The sequence below is a fragment of the Ambystoma mexicanum genome, chromosome 6q (genome assembly GCF_040938575.1).
Source record: "Ambystoma mexicanum isolate Mex_15411 chromosome 6q, UKY_AmexF1_1, whole genome shotgun sequence".
Taxonomy (NCBI): Eukaryota; Metazoa; Chordata; class Amphibia; order Caudata; family Ambystomatidae; genus Ambystoma; species Ambystoma mexicanum.
The window spans coordinates 216561155-216579698 of NC_090937.1; the positions used below are offsets into that span (position 1 = coordinate 216561155).

At 45.9% G+C, this 18544-nt stretch overlaps 1 protein-coding gene across 1 annotated transcript in view; it reads right to left on the reverse strand.

The window, feature by feature from the left end:
* Positions 1–686: 686 nt before the first annotated feature.
* LOC138515897 (alcohol dehydrogenase 1-like) overlaps positions 687–18544 on the reverse strand; it is a 180979-nt gene continuing 163121 nt past the window's right edge. The window contains exon 9 of the mRNA XM_069630660.1: positions 687–886. Coding sequence (XP_069486761.1) covers positions 862–886 — 25 coding nt within the window. The 3' untranslated portion in view covers positions 687–861. The remainder of the gene's footprint in view (positions 887–18544) is intronic.

The window sequence follows — 18544 nt, forward strand, 5'->3', positions numbered from 1 at the left end:
GGCGATTGGTAAAAACAATATTGGGCCCAATTACAAGTTGGGCGATGCAGGTTAAATGTGGTGATATTACTGTATACCACAGGATTACTGCACCGCCGAACTATAGGTTTGGCGGAAAGCTGGATAATTCACCTCCAGGCATGAGCTGGAGGTACATCCACCAGTTTCCCGCCAGGTTTCAGCAGAATTAATGCACGCAGTGGAGTCCAATGGACTAAATAGAAAATGGGGATTTACACCAACACTGCTACTTGAATTCTGGCAGTGATACCGCTGGACCAAGTGGTGGTACAGTAATACAGTTTGGTGGTATCTGGGCAGATTTACCACCCAGATTCCACCAACCTTGTAATGAGGCCCAATGTTTTTTTGTCAAATACCACCAGTTTTACTGTTTCCGCCCAACTCATTATAACCTCTGAGTAGCTTGACAATAATGAGCAATGGCAAAATCGCAATCTTACCACCAGTCAGTACAAAGAAAGGCACCCGATTTAGCTCAGGTTTTCATACCAGTAGGACACTTGGTACAGATCCATTGGACACCTTTATGAACACAATAATTTACCCAATGGTTGCCTTTATTGGAAGTAGTTTCAGTTACTCTGTAGTCCTGATTTGTCAGTTGGACAATACAGTTTTACAATAGCCAACATTTCTCACTTTAAGTGACAACACTTTAGAGATTGTAAAATGAATATCCGTATTTATTGCAATTCATTAGAAAATACTTTTATTCGGCTACAATATGTGTATCAAAATGGCAAAGTATTCAAAGTAATTGCTATTCTTTATTCAACAGTATCAACGTCTGTGTCATTTTGTAATACAGGACACCAGATGGCTTCCAGATGTTGGGCTTCAAAACAGCAGGACAGTCCGAATGCTAGAATAGATCAAACATATATTATTTTTTGTACTGGGAATTGGTTTAAAATAAACCTTACACCAAATGACAATAAAACAATACATTAAAACTTTTAAAACAAAACATAATCTCTTTATGCATTATATAAGCAAATCACTAATCTTCCACGATCCTTAATTTAAATACAACAAACCCATCCCATTACAAAAACTACATTGCATATCAATCTTAATTATCTGGGAATTATATGAATAAAGGAATAGTGGCCAATATTAGAGATATTTGTATACCACTCAAGATACGAGTCCAAAAAATAAAGTCCAGCTACCCGTTAAAATCATAGCAAAAATGGCAACATTTTTCCCTCTCATTTGTTTTGTGTTTGGTCAATCCAGGAGCCAATGTTGCAATATTCCAATGTCACTCTTACAGTATACCCTACATCCTCATTCACTCCTAGATATTTTAATTTGATCCCCTATGAATTCAAGTGTGGTAATAAACTTGAAACTAATCTGCATACATTGTTTTGTCCAACTGGCATTTGGAAATATACACAAATATGATGGCATTTTTCCCACATATGTTTTCCTTCCCAATTCAGCTGTTTGTACAATTTAAAGTTTGAAATTAGATCTCTAGTTACACACCAATCACCTGTCACAGTTTTCGTTTCCCTACCCCTGGTTTAGTTAGCATTAATTCAAGTGGAATCTCTGCTTGCAACAAGACAGCTTCACGTTTAGAGGTCCAAATATTAATTTCTGGGGAAAATGTGTTATCCAATGCATGTTTCATATCAACACACAAATAATTGTTAGAGGTTACATGAATCTCAGAGCATAATGTAATATCTTCCATGTTACTACAGCTCTAGTAGATGAGAGTCCCAATTCATACCTAATCATTGCTATCAGTACACAAGAGGGGACCTCCAAAATGAATCCCTGCAGAAGTCCTTCAATCCTATTCCAGTTGTAAGAGTCCTTAAAATCAAACTTTTCAGACCCATATACTAATGAAGGAAGAATCTTTGCCGCTTTGAAGTATTTTATTACTGTGAGGTACAAAAAGCGAACATATTTGATCTTAATTCTCAAGGCATACATTAGTTTTCAAAAATGTATTAGCAGAGATTGCTAATTAACATTGTCTTGATTAGCAAACAAACCCATTTCATTATAAATGTTGTACTAATATGTTTAATGTCACCAGAGGGTATATCTACTCAAGACATATGAGCAACAATGCAGAATTCTTGTGTACCGCTGAAGTAAGACATTCGTGAGATGAGCCAAGCTCTGCAAATTCTTTAAAAATCTGCTATACCCACAGGTAGAGTAACTTAACAATGGATGACTCAAAATGAAATGCACTTTCTGTAAAATGGTGCATGTCACCACAAACTCACGTTTTTGGCACACTGCTGCCACCCAGAGGCCAGCTATGCACAGTGAAACTTGTATTTGACATTTACTGAAAACTAAGTGAATGTTAAATACAAGTTTCAAACAGCCCCTGCAAATGGTATCCTTTCCAAAAATCGACTTCACTATGCGAGCCCTGGATGAGTGTCTGTAAAATGTAAAAGGTTAGATTCAGGAACGGACAAAAATAAAGAGATATTGTGAAAAAAAGGCTCTGAAAACAGCTAGGACAGCTGTCTCCCGCGGAGGCTAATGTATAATGCAATCATAATCATGGCGCAAGGCGAGTTCTGGAGGCTTATTACAGTGCATGGTATTGCAGTAGATCTGTAGATGTACAGACTGGATGGAACTTTTAATCACTACCTTATGTAAACATCTAATTAGCTTTGTGTATTAATTATGTAAGAGGAAACAAAGTAAGAGACTAAGCAGATTGGCTGGCGAAGCAGGCAGAGAACTGGCTAAACTAGGAGGAATATTGTAGTTTGTGCCGTCTCACTTTCGGAGAGGCTGGTATTAAGCAACAGGGTGATAAGATAGAATGTCAAGAAGTATGGGATCAGCTCATGGGTTTAGCTAGCACCAGTTACACAGATGCATGCAACCAGCAGGTCACAGAACTAGGTTTGCCTAGTTTTTGGCTGTGTGATCATGTACATCTTCAAAAGTGTTCACTCATCAATATGATGAATCTTCCCCAAACAAAATGAAATATATTTGACACTATGAGATTTAGATACACTAACCTAAACTTTACTGTAAAGCATGGAGACAATGCAGTGTTTTACAGTAGCAATACCGTAATTATGCATTATGTAACAGCTTACATTCTTAGGAAGGGAATTGCATGACTGTCTCAAAAAACACTTACTGGTCTTTTCCAGACAGGAAATAGTTATCTTAATAAAATAGTTTTGCAAAGGTAGCGGGCGCCCCTCTCTCGAAAGAACAGACTTGATAACCTGTTCAGTGGTTATTAACCACTTGAGAGTTCGCAGCCACTGCTTTTACTCACTGTGCCTTTCACAGATGGGAAATATCCATTTGCATATCAGTCTTTGTCCTGCCCAGGGGCAGTCCAGCACCGAAATGCAATGGCAATTCCAACCTGAACGAGAGTACCACCAGCAACCCCATACACTTGTTTCACCCTTGTTGGGGATCATCAGTGAGGTGAAGCTGATGCCTCTCTAAGCACAGTGAGAGGGAGACCACGCCTGGTTGCCCCCAGGAGACCTAGGGTTACCAATCCCAGGTTCCTTGAAAAATAGTTTTGCAAAGGTAGCGGGCGACCCTCTCTCAAAAGAACAGACTTGATAACCTGTTCAGTGGTTATTAACCACTTGAGAGTTCGCAGCCACTGCTTTTACTCACTGTGCCTTTCACAGATGGGAAATATCCATTTGCATATCAGTCTTTGTCCTGCCCAGGGGCAGTCCAGCACCGAAATGCAATGGCAATTCCAACCTGAACGAGAGTACCACCAGCAACCCCATGCACGTGTTTCACCCTTGCATCAGCTTCACCTCACTGATGATCCCCAACAAGGGTGAAACACGTGTATGGGGTTGCTGGTGGTACTCTCGTTCAGGCTGGAATTGCCATTGCATATCCTCCCAATTTATTTCCGGTTTGCAATTATTTGAAAAAGAAAAGAAAGAGGATTCCAAGATGGCCGCCATCAGCTAAGGACCCGCAAGTGTTGGGCTCTGCTCCTACAGAGGCCTTGCAATTAACCTGGGGCTCATCCCCACAACATCGCATATGCCGTGATCCGGTGTATAGGGGGCCAGTAACCCCCAGCATATCAAGAGCAGGGTCTGGATCTGTTATCCCATGCCAGCAAGAGAAGACATCTGTGACCGTGGCTCCCCCGGCACAGTGGTCTAGAGCTGATTGGTGTCTCTGTCAGGTTATGGCAAAGCGGCGAGAGTGGGAACCAACAGGGGGAGGCGCTGTTGCCCAGAAAACAGTGACGGCGCAAGGAGCAGGCAGGGGGCCTCCCGTAAGGGCCCAGGAACAGAGCGAATAGCATTGAGGAGTGGGGGAGTGGTCCGCTCTGGGAGAGACAGTGGAAGCAGCACCGGCACACATGAAACAGAGCAGGGGTCCAGATCATCCGGCCCCCATCATGTACCAGGATCATGGGGAGAGCGAGGGCCTGCTTTAAATACACAAAGCCACCCCCCACAACTCCAACCAGGAAACAGTGAAGAAGGATGAGGAGTGGGAGCATGGGAGGCCCGCAAAAGGGCCCAACAAGGAAGTAAGTAGGAACACTGGTGGGGCCTGGAGAAGCACTCCGAGGGACACCAGCTACAAACCCGAGGACCCACAGGAAGTGGAAGTCCCCACAGGGACACTGGAGTGGGTGGCTGCACTAACTAGTTAAGGATGTATCCAGTCGGCACAGGGGGGCCCCGAAGCAGGACATGCTGGTGAAGAAGCGGGGTCAGGAGGAGCTCTGATCCCCGACTAGCCCCCTGTCAGACTCTGTGCAATTAGACCTACAGCAGTACACCCCACCAGGCTCCCTCCTACCAGTTCAAAAGCTACAGAGACGTGTGACCCCAAGAGGGTCCCCAGGGGGTAAGCCTGCTGCCGGGCAGCTTAGAGAAAGTTGCCCCCAGCAAATGTTCGCAGGTGCTAGCTGAAAGGGAAGGTTCTCTCCAATGCTGCAGGGCCAAAGAAGCAACCCCCTGCATCATTCCAAGTACCCCACAGGAATCCACAAGCAAACAGGTGGAGTCCCAAGAGAACCCCCCGCCCCCGATAATGGCAGTGACAAAGCAGACATTGAAGCGTGCTTCCAAGAATTCCATGACAAATTGACCACGACTTTCCAAAACAGTTTGCCTCTTTTATGGGTGAGATGAAGCAGTCACTGGCCGATATGAATAAAAACATTGCAGCCCTAGAAGAACGCACCAACACATCGGAAGGGGCCCTTCAAGAAGTAGTGTATGACTCCTAAAGAACGGAGGAGGCCATTGAAGATCTCGCCAGAATACCACAAAATGTGGAGCTACAATGCAAAGACTTAGAAAATAGGAACCGCAGGGTGAATATCCCCATCCAGAATCTTTCAGAAAAAGTCACTGATGCAGACTTAAAGGACACGGTTTCGCATGTCTTCATAGACCTAATGGGGGAGGACGGGGTGACGGATATCCTGTTTGACAGGATACACCGAGTGAGGCACAAGCAGCAGGACCCAGGCATGAGACTAAGAGATGTGGTTTTCGCACTGGTGCGATATCCTCAGAAAGAAACTATTCTACATGCTGCCAGGCTATCGGAGCCGATCACACATAACGGTTCAGAAATGCAGCTGTACCAAGACCTGTCTCCAGTGATGCTCCAGAAAAGGAGAGAGCTGGGCCTGGTGGGGAGAGCCCTACAAACCATGCGTGTTAAATATAAGTGGACATTCCCATTTGGCCTCACCTTCCAATGGGAGCCCTACAAACCATGCGTGTTAAATATAAGTGGACATTCCCATTTGGCCTCACCTTCCAATGGGAGGGCCGACAGCAAAGAATCCAGTCATGTGACATGGGGCTCAAGCTTCTGCAACTGGAGGAGGAAGACGCAGACCCAGGGGGAGACCCCGGCTTCCCCGTCTGCCCAAAGCCTGGCAATGGTCAACGGTCAAGCACAACAGCAGGAGGAATCTACTCTGGGTGAGCCCCCCCGATAGATGATTTGGGGCCATGGAAACTCAGAGACTGGCTGACGGATTGGGTCCCAATGAGATACATCACTAAGATGCCTGCAACACACTTCTACTTCAGGACACTGCAAACACAAGAGAGGGCCTGTGGAGGACTGGTTTGGTTCCACGATAGGGGCTTTACGATGCCCTACAAGTTTGCCCTGGCATTTTCTGCGAGTGGATGCTTCAGCCCATCGACCCGGGGGCCACGTAGGTACTTTTGCTCGCACCAGAGAAGGAGGTACAGGGTGTGGGGGAGGCTGGTTATTTGGGGGATCTGCTTGTTTCATTAGTTGGGGGAAGTTCAATAGGGGGTTCCGGGAAAGGATGGGAGCGGAGACAGACAGCTACAGTACGGACCTGGTGGGACAGGGACACTGGCCCACTTCCGGTATAAACCATTGTCACACTACTTTCTCTGAACATTAGGGGGTTGAATACCCCACTCCAGAGGAAAAAGCAGGACAGATTCCTGGCGCACCACCACCCGGATATAGTGCCTTATAGGAAACTCACATCAAACAGGTGGAAAAGCATAAACTGAAAATGCAACAGTACCAGCCAATCGTCCAGACAAATGCTCGGGTAAAGGTGGTGGTGGTGGTGCTAATAGCAGACCGGCAGGATCTCCAGATTCAGGTCATCGACTCACGAGTTGACAAGGAAGGGAGATTTGTGTTCCTCATAATCCGAACACAAGAAGCAACCCTTACGGTCGCTTCCATCTATGCCCCCCGCACATGACAATATGGCTTCCTCAGAAAGGTCCTAACGGAACTAGAGTCATTAGGCAATGGGGAATGCCTAGTCACATGGGATGTTAAAATGCTTGGGATCCGCAGAGGGACAAGAGCAAGAAGAGGACTTTTGGTCAACCATCTCCCTCCCCAGCGGCCAAAACGAAAGTGGCACAGCTGGCACTACAAGATGTATGGGTAACGCTCTGAGGGTCAGGCCGGCGATTTACATTTTACTCCCCTGTACACCAATCCTTCTCAAGGATAGACTGCGTGTGGTCCTTTGTCAAACTCCTGGGGAAGATAACCCAGATTGATATCCTCCCGATAGCACTATCAGATCATGGCCCCATCCTTCCTGATGACTACACGGTTAACGCAGCCCAGGCAGGTAATATGGAGCTGTGGGTTCCCTAGGGAGGTCCGAGTAGACTCAGTCCTACTGGAGGATGTCAAAAAGAAGATCAGGGAGTATTCTGATAGAAATTCCTCCACAGGAATATCAGAGGGGGTGTAGTTTGGGATGCATTTAAGACCACCATCAGGGGACAACCTATTGCCTTGCAAACCCAGAGGTACAAGCAGATGTGGGTACTGGAAACAGAACTAGAGCAGGAGATACAGGATATCCTTTGGGAAATGGAGTCTGATCCAAGTAAGAAACTACGAAATAAATACCGGACGGCCACGGGGAAACTAGACCTCCTGCAGATGCAAAAGGCAAAAAAGAACCTGCTCACAGTGAGACAGAAACATTATGTGAAGGCCAACAAGGCAGACAGGCTACTAGCCAGACAGCTCAAACAATGGCAAGCCCCCCAAATGATCCAGGGTATCACTCACCCCCATGGAATCAAAGCAACGACCACCCCTGAGATATCAGACCAATTTGTAGCCTTTTACTCTAAATTGTATGGGTCGGACAGGCCCAAGCAAACCCTACAAAAAACATATCTTCAAGAAGTCCCGCTCCCTAAAATAACTCAAGCGGAACGGGAGACTCTTGAGGCGAAAATTACGACTGAAGAGTTCCTCCAAGCAATTAAAGGGCTAACACTAAATAAAGCCCTGGGCTTATTTGTCTTCCCAGCATAGTTTTACAAGATGTTCTGCTCACAGCTAACTCCCCGAGTGACCCTCCTATTTATCCATTTGCTGAAACCAAGCGCATCTCTCAATCGATGGAGGATGCCAAGATTGTATTCTTTCCAAAACCGGGCAAAGACCCGACACAATGCGGGTCATATTGACCCATTGCCCTTATAAACACAGAGGCAAAAATATACACAAAGATACTCGCTTACACCTGGAAACCGTGCTACCAAGGTAAATCCACCCAAACCAGGCCGAATTTATCCAGTATAGGCAAACTCATGACAACATCCGCCGGGCCTATCATCTGATTGAGAGGACAGCACGGAGGGGGTACCCACCCATTCTACTCTCACTGGACATAGAGAAAGCATTGGACAGGGTGGCGAGGTCATTCTTATTTAACACTATGGAGGCTATGGGATTTGGGGCAGAGCTTCTGAATAAAATCAGGGCCAATTACTGCAGCCCAGTGGCCAGACTGCTTATTAATGGTCAGATCTCCCAACTGATCCACCTGGAAAGGGATACGAAACAGGAATGCCTTCTTTCCCCTCTACTATATGCCATCCATTTGGAACCCTTCTTATCCGCACTTAGGACGAGCCCAGGGATTAGGGAAAATCCCATTTGGCAGGGAAATACATACGGTTATGGCATACGCAGATGACATGCTTTTGACTCTTTCAGACCCGGGTGCCTCCTTGCAGGGAGTGGTCAAGGAAAAAGATACGTTTGGGGCGGTGGCGGGCTTAAAAATGAACATCTGGAATACGTAACCTCTGATTTAAAGGGTAGGGGCTCCAAAGGGCCAAGGGTCGGACGGCTTTTAAGTGGGTCCAAGGGGGCATACGGTTACTGGGGGTCACATTAACCCGCACCCAAGAGGGTCTCTATGGTGCAAATTATCTCTCGCTACTGGTGCAGCTCAAACAGCAATTTCGAATATGGGCTCCCTGGCGGTATCATGGTTAGGCCGGATCATCACAATTAAAATGGCAATAGTACCATGGGTCCTTTATTATTTCCAGGCGCTACCAGTGCCAGTGCCACCATCCTTTTTCCGGGCACCAGAAAAGGTGATAGTGCCATTTATCTGGAATAATAAAACTCCCTGCCTCGCGCTAGTTACCTTAAAGATCCCCACACAGAAAGGTGGCCTAGGTATCCCAAACCTCTGGACTTACTATTGGGCAGCACAACTTAGAGTAATCATATAATGGGACCTGGAAAGCTCTGAGAAGAGATGGGTTCATATGGATGAGGTCATTGTTGAAGCCCCTCTGGGGGAAGTCCTGTGGCTGCAGAAAGCGGATCGCCCACGGAACATGCATATCTCAGTGGTCACAAAACTGATAGAAGATGTGTGGAACAGTCTAATAAGGCTCCACCAGATCACTTCCTTCCCATCTCTCTATCTCCATTTGCACCCTTATTTGGAAACCTTCAGTTAACACCCAGATTAGAATGCAGCACATTTCATCAGTTGGTCAAGGGCGGGATGCACAAAACTCAGGGACATGTTCCAGGGGGAGGGAATCAAAACATTTACGCAACTTAAAACTGAACTGGGATTGGCAGAAGGGAACCGGCATAGATAATTTCAACTCCGACACTGGCTGGCACACCTCACTAATCGAGAACCAGCAGTTAGACCTCTCACCCCATTCGAGAAATTCCTGGCAGCAAACTTAGGGGGCAGACACCTGGTTTTGAACATATACAAGTTGATAGTAGAAGCCGAGTTGGGGACGGCACCACAATGACACTGTGTCAGAGTTCTCACTAGCCGTGGTCATGTTAATCAATCACCTTCTTCCCGACGGTTGCGTCCCCCTGTTTCTTTCATTCTATAGCTTCTCACTTCTATCGGCATTGGAGGTTGTCATGGAGACATGCCGTGCCTGCAGGCAACTCACGCACCTCTGCTGCGCTGATTTCCTTTGCAGCACGCAATGTCTTTTTCCAAAGTCATGTGATCAATCACTCCATCCTGCAATACGGATTCCGGCTTTCGACTTCTCATAAAATACTTCCGGTCTTCCAAAACAGTGCTTCCGATTAAAGTCTAGTTCTTGCGTTAAGATTGTCTAAACTTATCTGGTTTTGACCATGCTTCTCGTCTCATATATTGCCTTGTCCCTCGAGGTTGCTGTTTTGCTGTGCGCACATTAACAAACCACCCGCCTGCCTTACGGACTGCCTCTGTCTCGCGATTTTGCTGTTTTGGTGTCCGCATGTTAAACGACCCACCTGCTTTTCGGACTGCCTCTCACTCGCTTCTGCAGCGTTCTTGTCCGTGGGCTACCAAAACCTACCTGCCTGCCTCATGAGCTGCAACCATATCAAACTTCCCGGTTCCACGGTTCTTCGCTGATTACGGAAGTTGACTTTGCATCGTAAGTTCACTAAGAGTCCACTCACTGTTCTACAAACTATCTGGAACACTCACCTCGAGCATTGCTCTGCTGTTCATTTTGTTGTTGTTTCTCTGAAACCTTCTAACCACCTAGTGCACGGAACATTGGACGGTTTGCTGAAACTACCACAAGCACCAGCTCGTTTCTAGTGCGTCCCTTGTGCTGTCTGGGTTCTAGTACCTCACTAACCTTCCCCCTTCCTTCCGTTTTATCCTGCCCTTCTGAAGTGACTGGATCTCTACCTCAGAACTTTCTTCCCTTTGGCATTTTCCAATGGGTAAGAGTACTTGTTTGACTTTGTCTTTTTCCAATCGATTTTTTAGGGATTGTGTAATTATTCTCCTTCCTCAGCAGCTATAACCCTGATTGGAAACTCAGATTGACACCATTATGGGATACCTAGACCAGCAATCAGAGTATTAGGTTAGTTCTCGTTCCAGGTGTTTCTTATATTTTGGTTCCAATGTCTTGTGCTAATTCCTTTTCCTTTCTTGCAGCCTGATATACTGGCAGTGTAGTTGTTTCCTTTCCTGCTCTTTCAATTGAGTTATTCCTCTACTGTTGTATATTTCACTGAATAATGGGCCATATCATTGGAAAGATTTCCCTCAGTGAGGAGTTCCGGACCAGTAATGGTCCAGGTTACGCTACGCTGAAGTGTTCACTCCATCTCTTCATATCCATCTTGTGGTGAGTACTGACACACTGGCAGAACCTATAAAGGAAGAAGAGTGGGAATCTCTATGGAGGGACATACCCAAACTAGCACATGCCATACAGATCAGGGAGTTTTGGTATAAGCAGGTGACTCAATGTCACTATACCGCAGCACGGCTGCATGACATATTCCCGAAGGTCTCACAAAATTGTTGTAGGAAGCGTGGGGACGTAGGGGACTGGCTACATGTCTGGTGGAGCGGCCCGAAGCTGGCAGGATACTGAAAGATAGTTAATGACAACATGCAAACAGTCTTCGGTAATCAACATCGCCTGGGGCCTTAAGGAGAGCTTAATCTGCATGGGTGAGGGAAATGAAAGAGCCTGTCACGACCCTCGCCCAAAACCCCCTCTGGCAAACCCATTGGCCAGGTGGAGTCAGGACTCGGGCCTCTAGAGCCTGGCATCCTCTTCAAAAGCCCTCATGGGGCCATACCCCATGAACAACAATGTGCTTGGGAACTACTTGATTGCATTGTCAGCCAACCTGGAGGAATCCTAAGGAACCAAGCTATGCGGTCTAGTGTTTTGGGTGTGACAGGCCTGGAACTACTTTCCCTGGTACTGCTTTACCTGAGCTATATAAATCACACCCTGACTGCAGAACATGCTTCGTGTTACTTTGCATCTTGCAACGTGACGCTCACCGTGTCCAGCTATTCCCTCGAACCTCGGAGAAGCAGAACCTGCAAGGAGACAAAAGGAACATCATTAGCAGCAGCATCTTACCTGCAGTCTTCATCTTTAAACACTCGCAGCTACTGAGAACAGCTTCCTCGAATCTGCATGCCTCCCGGACAGAACGACCTGAAAGAGGAAGATAGAGGCAACATTAAAGAAAGATGTAGAGACATTTACAAATTATGAACTACTCAAAAGGCTTACCTGGCTGGTCGCCTCTCGGCTGGCACCACTCCGGACATTCCACTCGCGCTGAAGAACACCGGGACCTACAAGGAAGGAAAACACAGGTTAGCAAAGGCAAGACTTTGCAGCATTGCGCATAGCGCTTACTTACCGCATCATAGCGCTCTTAATGCGCCATCATTTACCAGCGGGGCTCAACCATGCCAGTTCGCCGCGCTGAAGCTCTGCATACCTAAGGGAGAAAAAAAGAGACATTTTAAACAAAGAAAGGCATGCAGGATAGCAACAAAACTAAAGAACAGCAATAAGATCTACCTGAACAATATCAAATGGGCCGGCGTCAGTGAAGTAACTGAACCGCACTCGCCCATGAAAGACAACGTGCCCCTGCAAAGAGGCAGGACGGAGAGCACGCCTAATTCTACCAGAAGGTGAGGAGAGGGCGCCAGAGGGACTGAAAGCATATGGGGGTGGAGGGAGGATACTTACGCCAGTCGGTCAGTCTTGAACACAGTCCTCCTGTATTTTCAGGCAGAACCTTCCCCGCAGACCACATCAGGGCGCAGCTGAGAAGCATACCAGTGAGTAACCTGGCTGGGTGCCGTCCCTGTGGATACCAGGTGAGCGTAACAGAGCCTTGCCGAAACACAAAAGGAAAGCATACACCATTCTCAGCCTAGCTGCCCTCCTGGTGATCGCGCAGAAATGGAAAGCCACAGACACGCCCCATGAACAAGACAGGCTAGTTGAGGTCTGAAACTTTCTATCACTAGAGTGGATTACGTACTCGCTACAAGGAAATCAAGCCAAATTTACAGGGGAATGGGAGCTATTACTAAAGTTCTTACAGAACGACTACAAACAGCCCTATTGTCCCCAGAAACTCTGTATCCTAGGCATAAACTAAATAACCCTACGCTGTTCATTCTCCCAGACTCAACAGGGGTGTGGGAGGGGCATGCTGGGATGTTGGGGAATTTCATGTTTTGTCTAGTACTCCCACACATGCCTTTGGCACTTAAGCTTGGAGGAGATGATTACTGCTGCACTCTCTCCCTCCATTAGCCCCTTTGAACTTGCACATAGAAAAGAGGGTGGAGCGAGAGCCCTCTGGGCAAGAGTTGCATGCAAGTTGAGCTGTGTTTTCATTGAACAGGGTAACTTAAATAGCTAGTTTTGCTACATAAGTTTTAAATTATTTAGCAAACCTACCAAATTGTAAAGCAAATTGCTTTGCGACACTAAGGGCCTCATTACACGGATGGCGGAGAACCATGGCGCTATTAGCGCCATGGTTCATGCCGGTAAAATACCGGCACCGCCTTGGCAGAAAGGGGAATTACCACCCCATTCCAAGGTTGGCGGGGCGGTAATTCCCCCTTCCACCATTGCCCTTCCCCATTCCCATTTTTGCCCCATAGGGCATAATGGGAATGGGAAGGCGCTAATTACGGTACCGCAAATTGCGGCACCGTAATTAGCTCCCTGGGTCCCTTTGTGTGTTGGTTTTTAACGCCTGCAAAAAGCAGGCGTTAAATTCCCCAACCCGCAAAGGGACCTCGTAGTTAGGCGGTAAGGATTTACCGGTACCGGTAAAATACCGGTACCGGTAAACCCTTACCGCCATCTGTGTAATGAGGCCCTAAGTGTTTTAAGCCTTAATTCTGATCATTTGTGATGCAAAAAGTAAGGTTTTAGCATGCATTCCTTGTAGTCCAATCAGCTTAGCCTGTCTCCCAAAGACTGAATAATCTAAATATAAAGATTGGTCTGCTGTCCCCAATTCTATAGTATTCACTTTCCAGAGGAAGATAACACATTTCCATGTACTAGAAAAAACGGTTACTCTTGACTTCATCTCATTGATCTCCAAATTGCTCTTTTTTTGTATAAATATAGCATGTCTAAGCTACAATGTAGACCAATTGGAGTAAAACCAAAGAGAACTATATTATCTGCGTTCAAACTCCACAACTGCTTCTCTAACCCGAAACAAGGCGGAAAATCACATAAATTAACCAACCACCCCACCCCCCAGATCAGAGCTTTATAAATTGAAAAGGAAAGGGGCCTAAAACACATCCCTGACCAAGGCCTTCATAAGTGGGCACACAAGTAGACATAGCCCTTGCCTGTTCAATCGGATATGAAATTAGGTGTCTGAGTGCAAATGAAGAGTTGTAGGGTATGACCATTTCAAAAGCTTCCACTAAAGACTAGCTCGTTTCATTCTATCAAATGCTGCAGATAGATCAATAAAGGTGCATATTTAGACCTTCCTTTCTTCCAGGCCTCGCTCTCTAACAATGAAAGAGCAAACACATTGAAAGATGTTTCTAGTTGTTTACTGAAGCTGGATTGAAATTTGCATATTCTGCTATCTATTGTTTACTGCCGACATTTCCAAATGGCTCAAAACAATTTAGGTAACATTGTTCTTCTGACATCAAGCAATGCTATAGGTCTGTAATTAATGGGATACAATCTGTTCCCTTTCTTAAAAATAGGTACTACGTACAACTTTCTCCAAGATGTAGGTACCATTCCCATCTGCACAATTTCTCCAGATAGTGTATAAACTATATTAGCCCACACATCTGGTTCTTTCCTAACGGTTACATTAGCTAACACATCTTGCTCATCAGTTCGAAAAGTGTTTAATCTATTTAATTAAATTAATTCCAAGGTCAAACTCTAATTGCCACCTTCGCAAAACATAACTGTTCCTATAACACTCCTCCTAAATTGGTTTGGCGTATAGGTCAGAGTAGAAGTGGGTCCAACAATCCTCAGGTATTGGATTTATCTGTGGGTGGGCTTGAAACTTTGTATTTTCATTAATTAGACTCTGGAATTCCTGTGTTCGATTCTGTGCCACAGGAGTGTAGAGAAGGAGCCAAGTACCCCCACTTCAAGCATCTCGCCCATATTGCCTATATGTTGGGAACCAGAGTGTGAAACACGTGCAGTACCAGTGAAAATACAGATAACAAGGAGAATCCTGGAAGCAAGGATCCCATTAAGAAAGCCATACCTGCCTACAAGACAGTCTGATGGCTATTTGAATGAAACCCCAGAAGACGCATGAAAAGAGAGCAAAAGAGCAGATTGGTGACGTCATGCCAAGTAATACTGACGCACCTAGAAAAGATGCAGAGACATGAAAGTGAAGATAGTCTCTAAGGCATCAAGAAAGTATCAAAGATAAGTGACATCTCGGGCTCGAGATGAAAAGGCTAATGCTACAGAAACAATGAGAAACGATGAAGCTATCAGGTCCTTTTACACGTGTACAGATGCAAAGAAACGCAAGCAGACAAAGTATTCCTGAGGCTAGTTATGTAGTGAATAGATTGCGCCAAGCGCCAACGTATACATATATAGGAGCAAGTAAAGAATGTATGTTTCCACTACATGTTATAGCATAGCTGGACCAGAGAAGGAAGGCCTTTTCCAGTGGGTCGCAGTTGAAAAACAATTGAATTACAGAAGTGAATCTCAGAAAGGCGAGGTTGGATCAGCCCCAAGAAGGCAAGGTTTTATCGGACAGGGATGAGCATGAGCAGATATTATTTACAATTGTGTGAAAGAATGAAACTCCTGTTCAGAAGACATGGACGAAAACAAGGAAGACGTCAGAGGTTCATTAAATAGTAGTATTTTAAATGCACCAGAGCTCAAATTTGTGGTCTTCAGTCACGTGGAGGGATGAAACTGGACAAACATGAAAAACCCCACCTATGCAGAGAGGCAGAGCGTGCCTCTACTCCACTGACTTATCCAGAGCAAGGAACATTTCCAAGGCCAAGTTCAAAGCCTTAATTGACTTGCAGCCCACTGAGGTGATGATAGATGATATGGTAATTGGTGGGAAGCTATGGATTCGACCAGCTCACCAGCACCTGGAAGTCCAGCCTGCATGCTGCTAACGTGGGTGGAAAAGTACTAATGGATGTAAGAGTGCCAACCAATTATAGAGGGCCGCACAATTAAGAGCCCTGTAGTTTGTGTAGCCAATGGGACGTCATGTATTTAGTGACGTTCATAGTGACTTGTTTGAGGGGTGGGCTTAGTAGTCGCAACTGACGTTAAGGAGCCTATCACTTTCTTAGACTAGTATGGAACGTATTCTTAGATGTTCCCCTTAAGCCTATCACATTTGCCACTAGGTCTTTGTAGTTTGCCACGTAAGATGAAGTTAGCAAATATGTAGGTTAACGTCATCACTGATGAGTTTTTGTTATAAAAAGAATGTTTTTTATGAAATGCATTGAGAGATCATGCTATGAGACGTCCGTTGATGTCCGCTGTACTCCCTCTTTTAGATAATTGATATTAAAACAGTCAACTTTGCCAACTTCCTGAGTCGTTTTGATTATTAATGTTTGAGTATCTTCTGCATCCCCATTCATCTCAAGGTATTGCTACCTCGTCTTAAAGGGCTGGGTCAGCAGTCCCGGTTCACGGGGAAGCATTGTCTTGCTATCCTTATGCCGTATGTGAAATTTATATTTCACAAAGTTTTATATCTTTGGTTCAATCGTTTCTGTTGCGGTAGGAGTCTCAATTCTTCATGCTTTTGTTGAATTTCTTTATCAAATACATGGCTTTGCATTCTCGGTTTCCAAAGATTACCAAAGATTACGCCCCAGATGTTATCATACATGGGGCATTAATAAAGCAATATGCTCCGAGCGGCGGGGGCATTACCGACTCAGGTAATGCCCCGGGGCCCATAGTTAACGAAGGCCCCCGGGCATTACGTGAGTTGGTAATGCCCCAGCAGAGAGGTTCATATAGCTATTAGTACCCCCGGCCTGCAGAAACTGTGTGACCGGGGCGTTTAAAAAAAAAATGACTAAGAAAATGCCCGCCGGGAAAGGGAAAACAGAGTCCGTTTTCCCTTTCCATGGCGGCCCTCGGGAATGGGCGCGCTGGAAACAGAAGTGTTTCCAGCGTGTCTGCTCCCAGCAGGGGACGATGGAAGCATCCTGCCGTGTGGAGGCTTGGAGCAGGGATGGTCCCGCTCCGAGTCCCCACACAGCAGGAGGCTGCCATCGTCCCCCGCCGTGGACCAAGGCATAGAAGGTAAGAGGGGTGGGGAGGGCAGGGAGGTGGGAGGAGGGAGGAAAGGGGAGAAAAAAAAAGCCTTACCTCTGTCCCCGGCAGGGGCCAAAGGTAGCCTCTCAGCCGTGGGGAGGCTCGGAGCGCGGATGGCCCCGCTCCGAGCATCCTCATTGGCTGATGGGCTGCCACACCTCCTGCCGGGGACAAAGGCTGTGGAATCCCGACAGAGGGATTCCCGGCCTGTTAATGACTTGGCGAGGGCCAATCAGAATGGCTCTTTCATTCTGATTGCACCCTCGCCGGGTACTAATTTATTTTACAAAAGTTGGAGAAGTTATGCGGAGACAGTATGTCATATTGTTGATCTCTAGATAATGAAAAATACATTTCATGCAATTTCTCATTAAACAACCTAACTGATTTAAAATTCCAGCTCACACGGGTGACCGCCCCATGTACAATCAAAGAATAGGCCCTGAAGGGCAGCTCTTCACGCTGACATTACCTTCCAAACTGTACATCAACACCGAGTGGTCACTTACTTTTGTGCCAAAGACTCTCAAATTGCTACCAGCATTTTAGAATGACATTGAGGCAAAAACGTAATCAAGCATAGAGGAAAATCTACCCCTTTGCCATGTGGCCCTCGCCGGTATGTCGCTCTCAACAGTACCATTAAGCTTACGTAAGCCCCATGTCCTCATCAAGTCCTCCCAAGAATGTCCCTGTGAATCAGCACCAATATTTTTAATCTAAGATACATGCTGCCCATAAGAGTGGCCATGTCTATCCCTGGACAGTAACAATTTATATCCCCTGATGTAATCGGACACAGCCATGTAATACCAATTACATAGAATTTCAGTGAGACTAGTCCGACATTTAGCAGCGTTGGCAACCACAGGGTTCCAATGCACATTTACTATAGGTAAATTACTGGGTGACTCCAACCCCAAATTATCCATCCCCCATCATTTCACTGCTAAGATCCCTGTGAAGCCATTATGCCAGCATTCAGCTTGTACACCCGCAGCATTACTAATAGCTATCAGGAGACCACCATATGGGGGGCCACAAGGGCCCTTTTGTGCATCCTTTAGGAAACAGCATGTAGTTACCAGTTATCCCCTTTTTGTATGAGGTATCAGGGTGGATGGAAATCATGACCATTCAGAGGCTTCTGAATTGTCATTTCCCTCATTATACTGAAAATACACCATCATTTTACCTTGGGATCCAATAATATATGCACTTTTCAAATTTCCATTTGTAAAATCATTTAACTTTGTATTGTTCGTTTTTATTTGCACCCAGCACTTTTTCAAAATTGCGTTTCCACCACCTCCTCCCTCTGCACCTTACAAATGATCCATCATCTGCACCAGCATGGACTTTCATGCCGGCTCTAATGCTGGAGATCCCTATAAGGTTCGCCTGTTTTATGCACCAGCATAAAGCAGGCAGACCCCATAGCGATCCATTGCACTCGCTCTCTGGCAGGAGCGCATGGCAGGGAGCATGTACAATAGACATGAAACCCTCCCCAACCATGCCAATCAGTGTTCCCAGTTGAAATGAAACACTCCCCGACGGTCTAGAATGTCAGCGAGGGTTTCATTTAATGTGTGAGT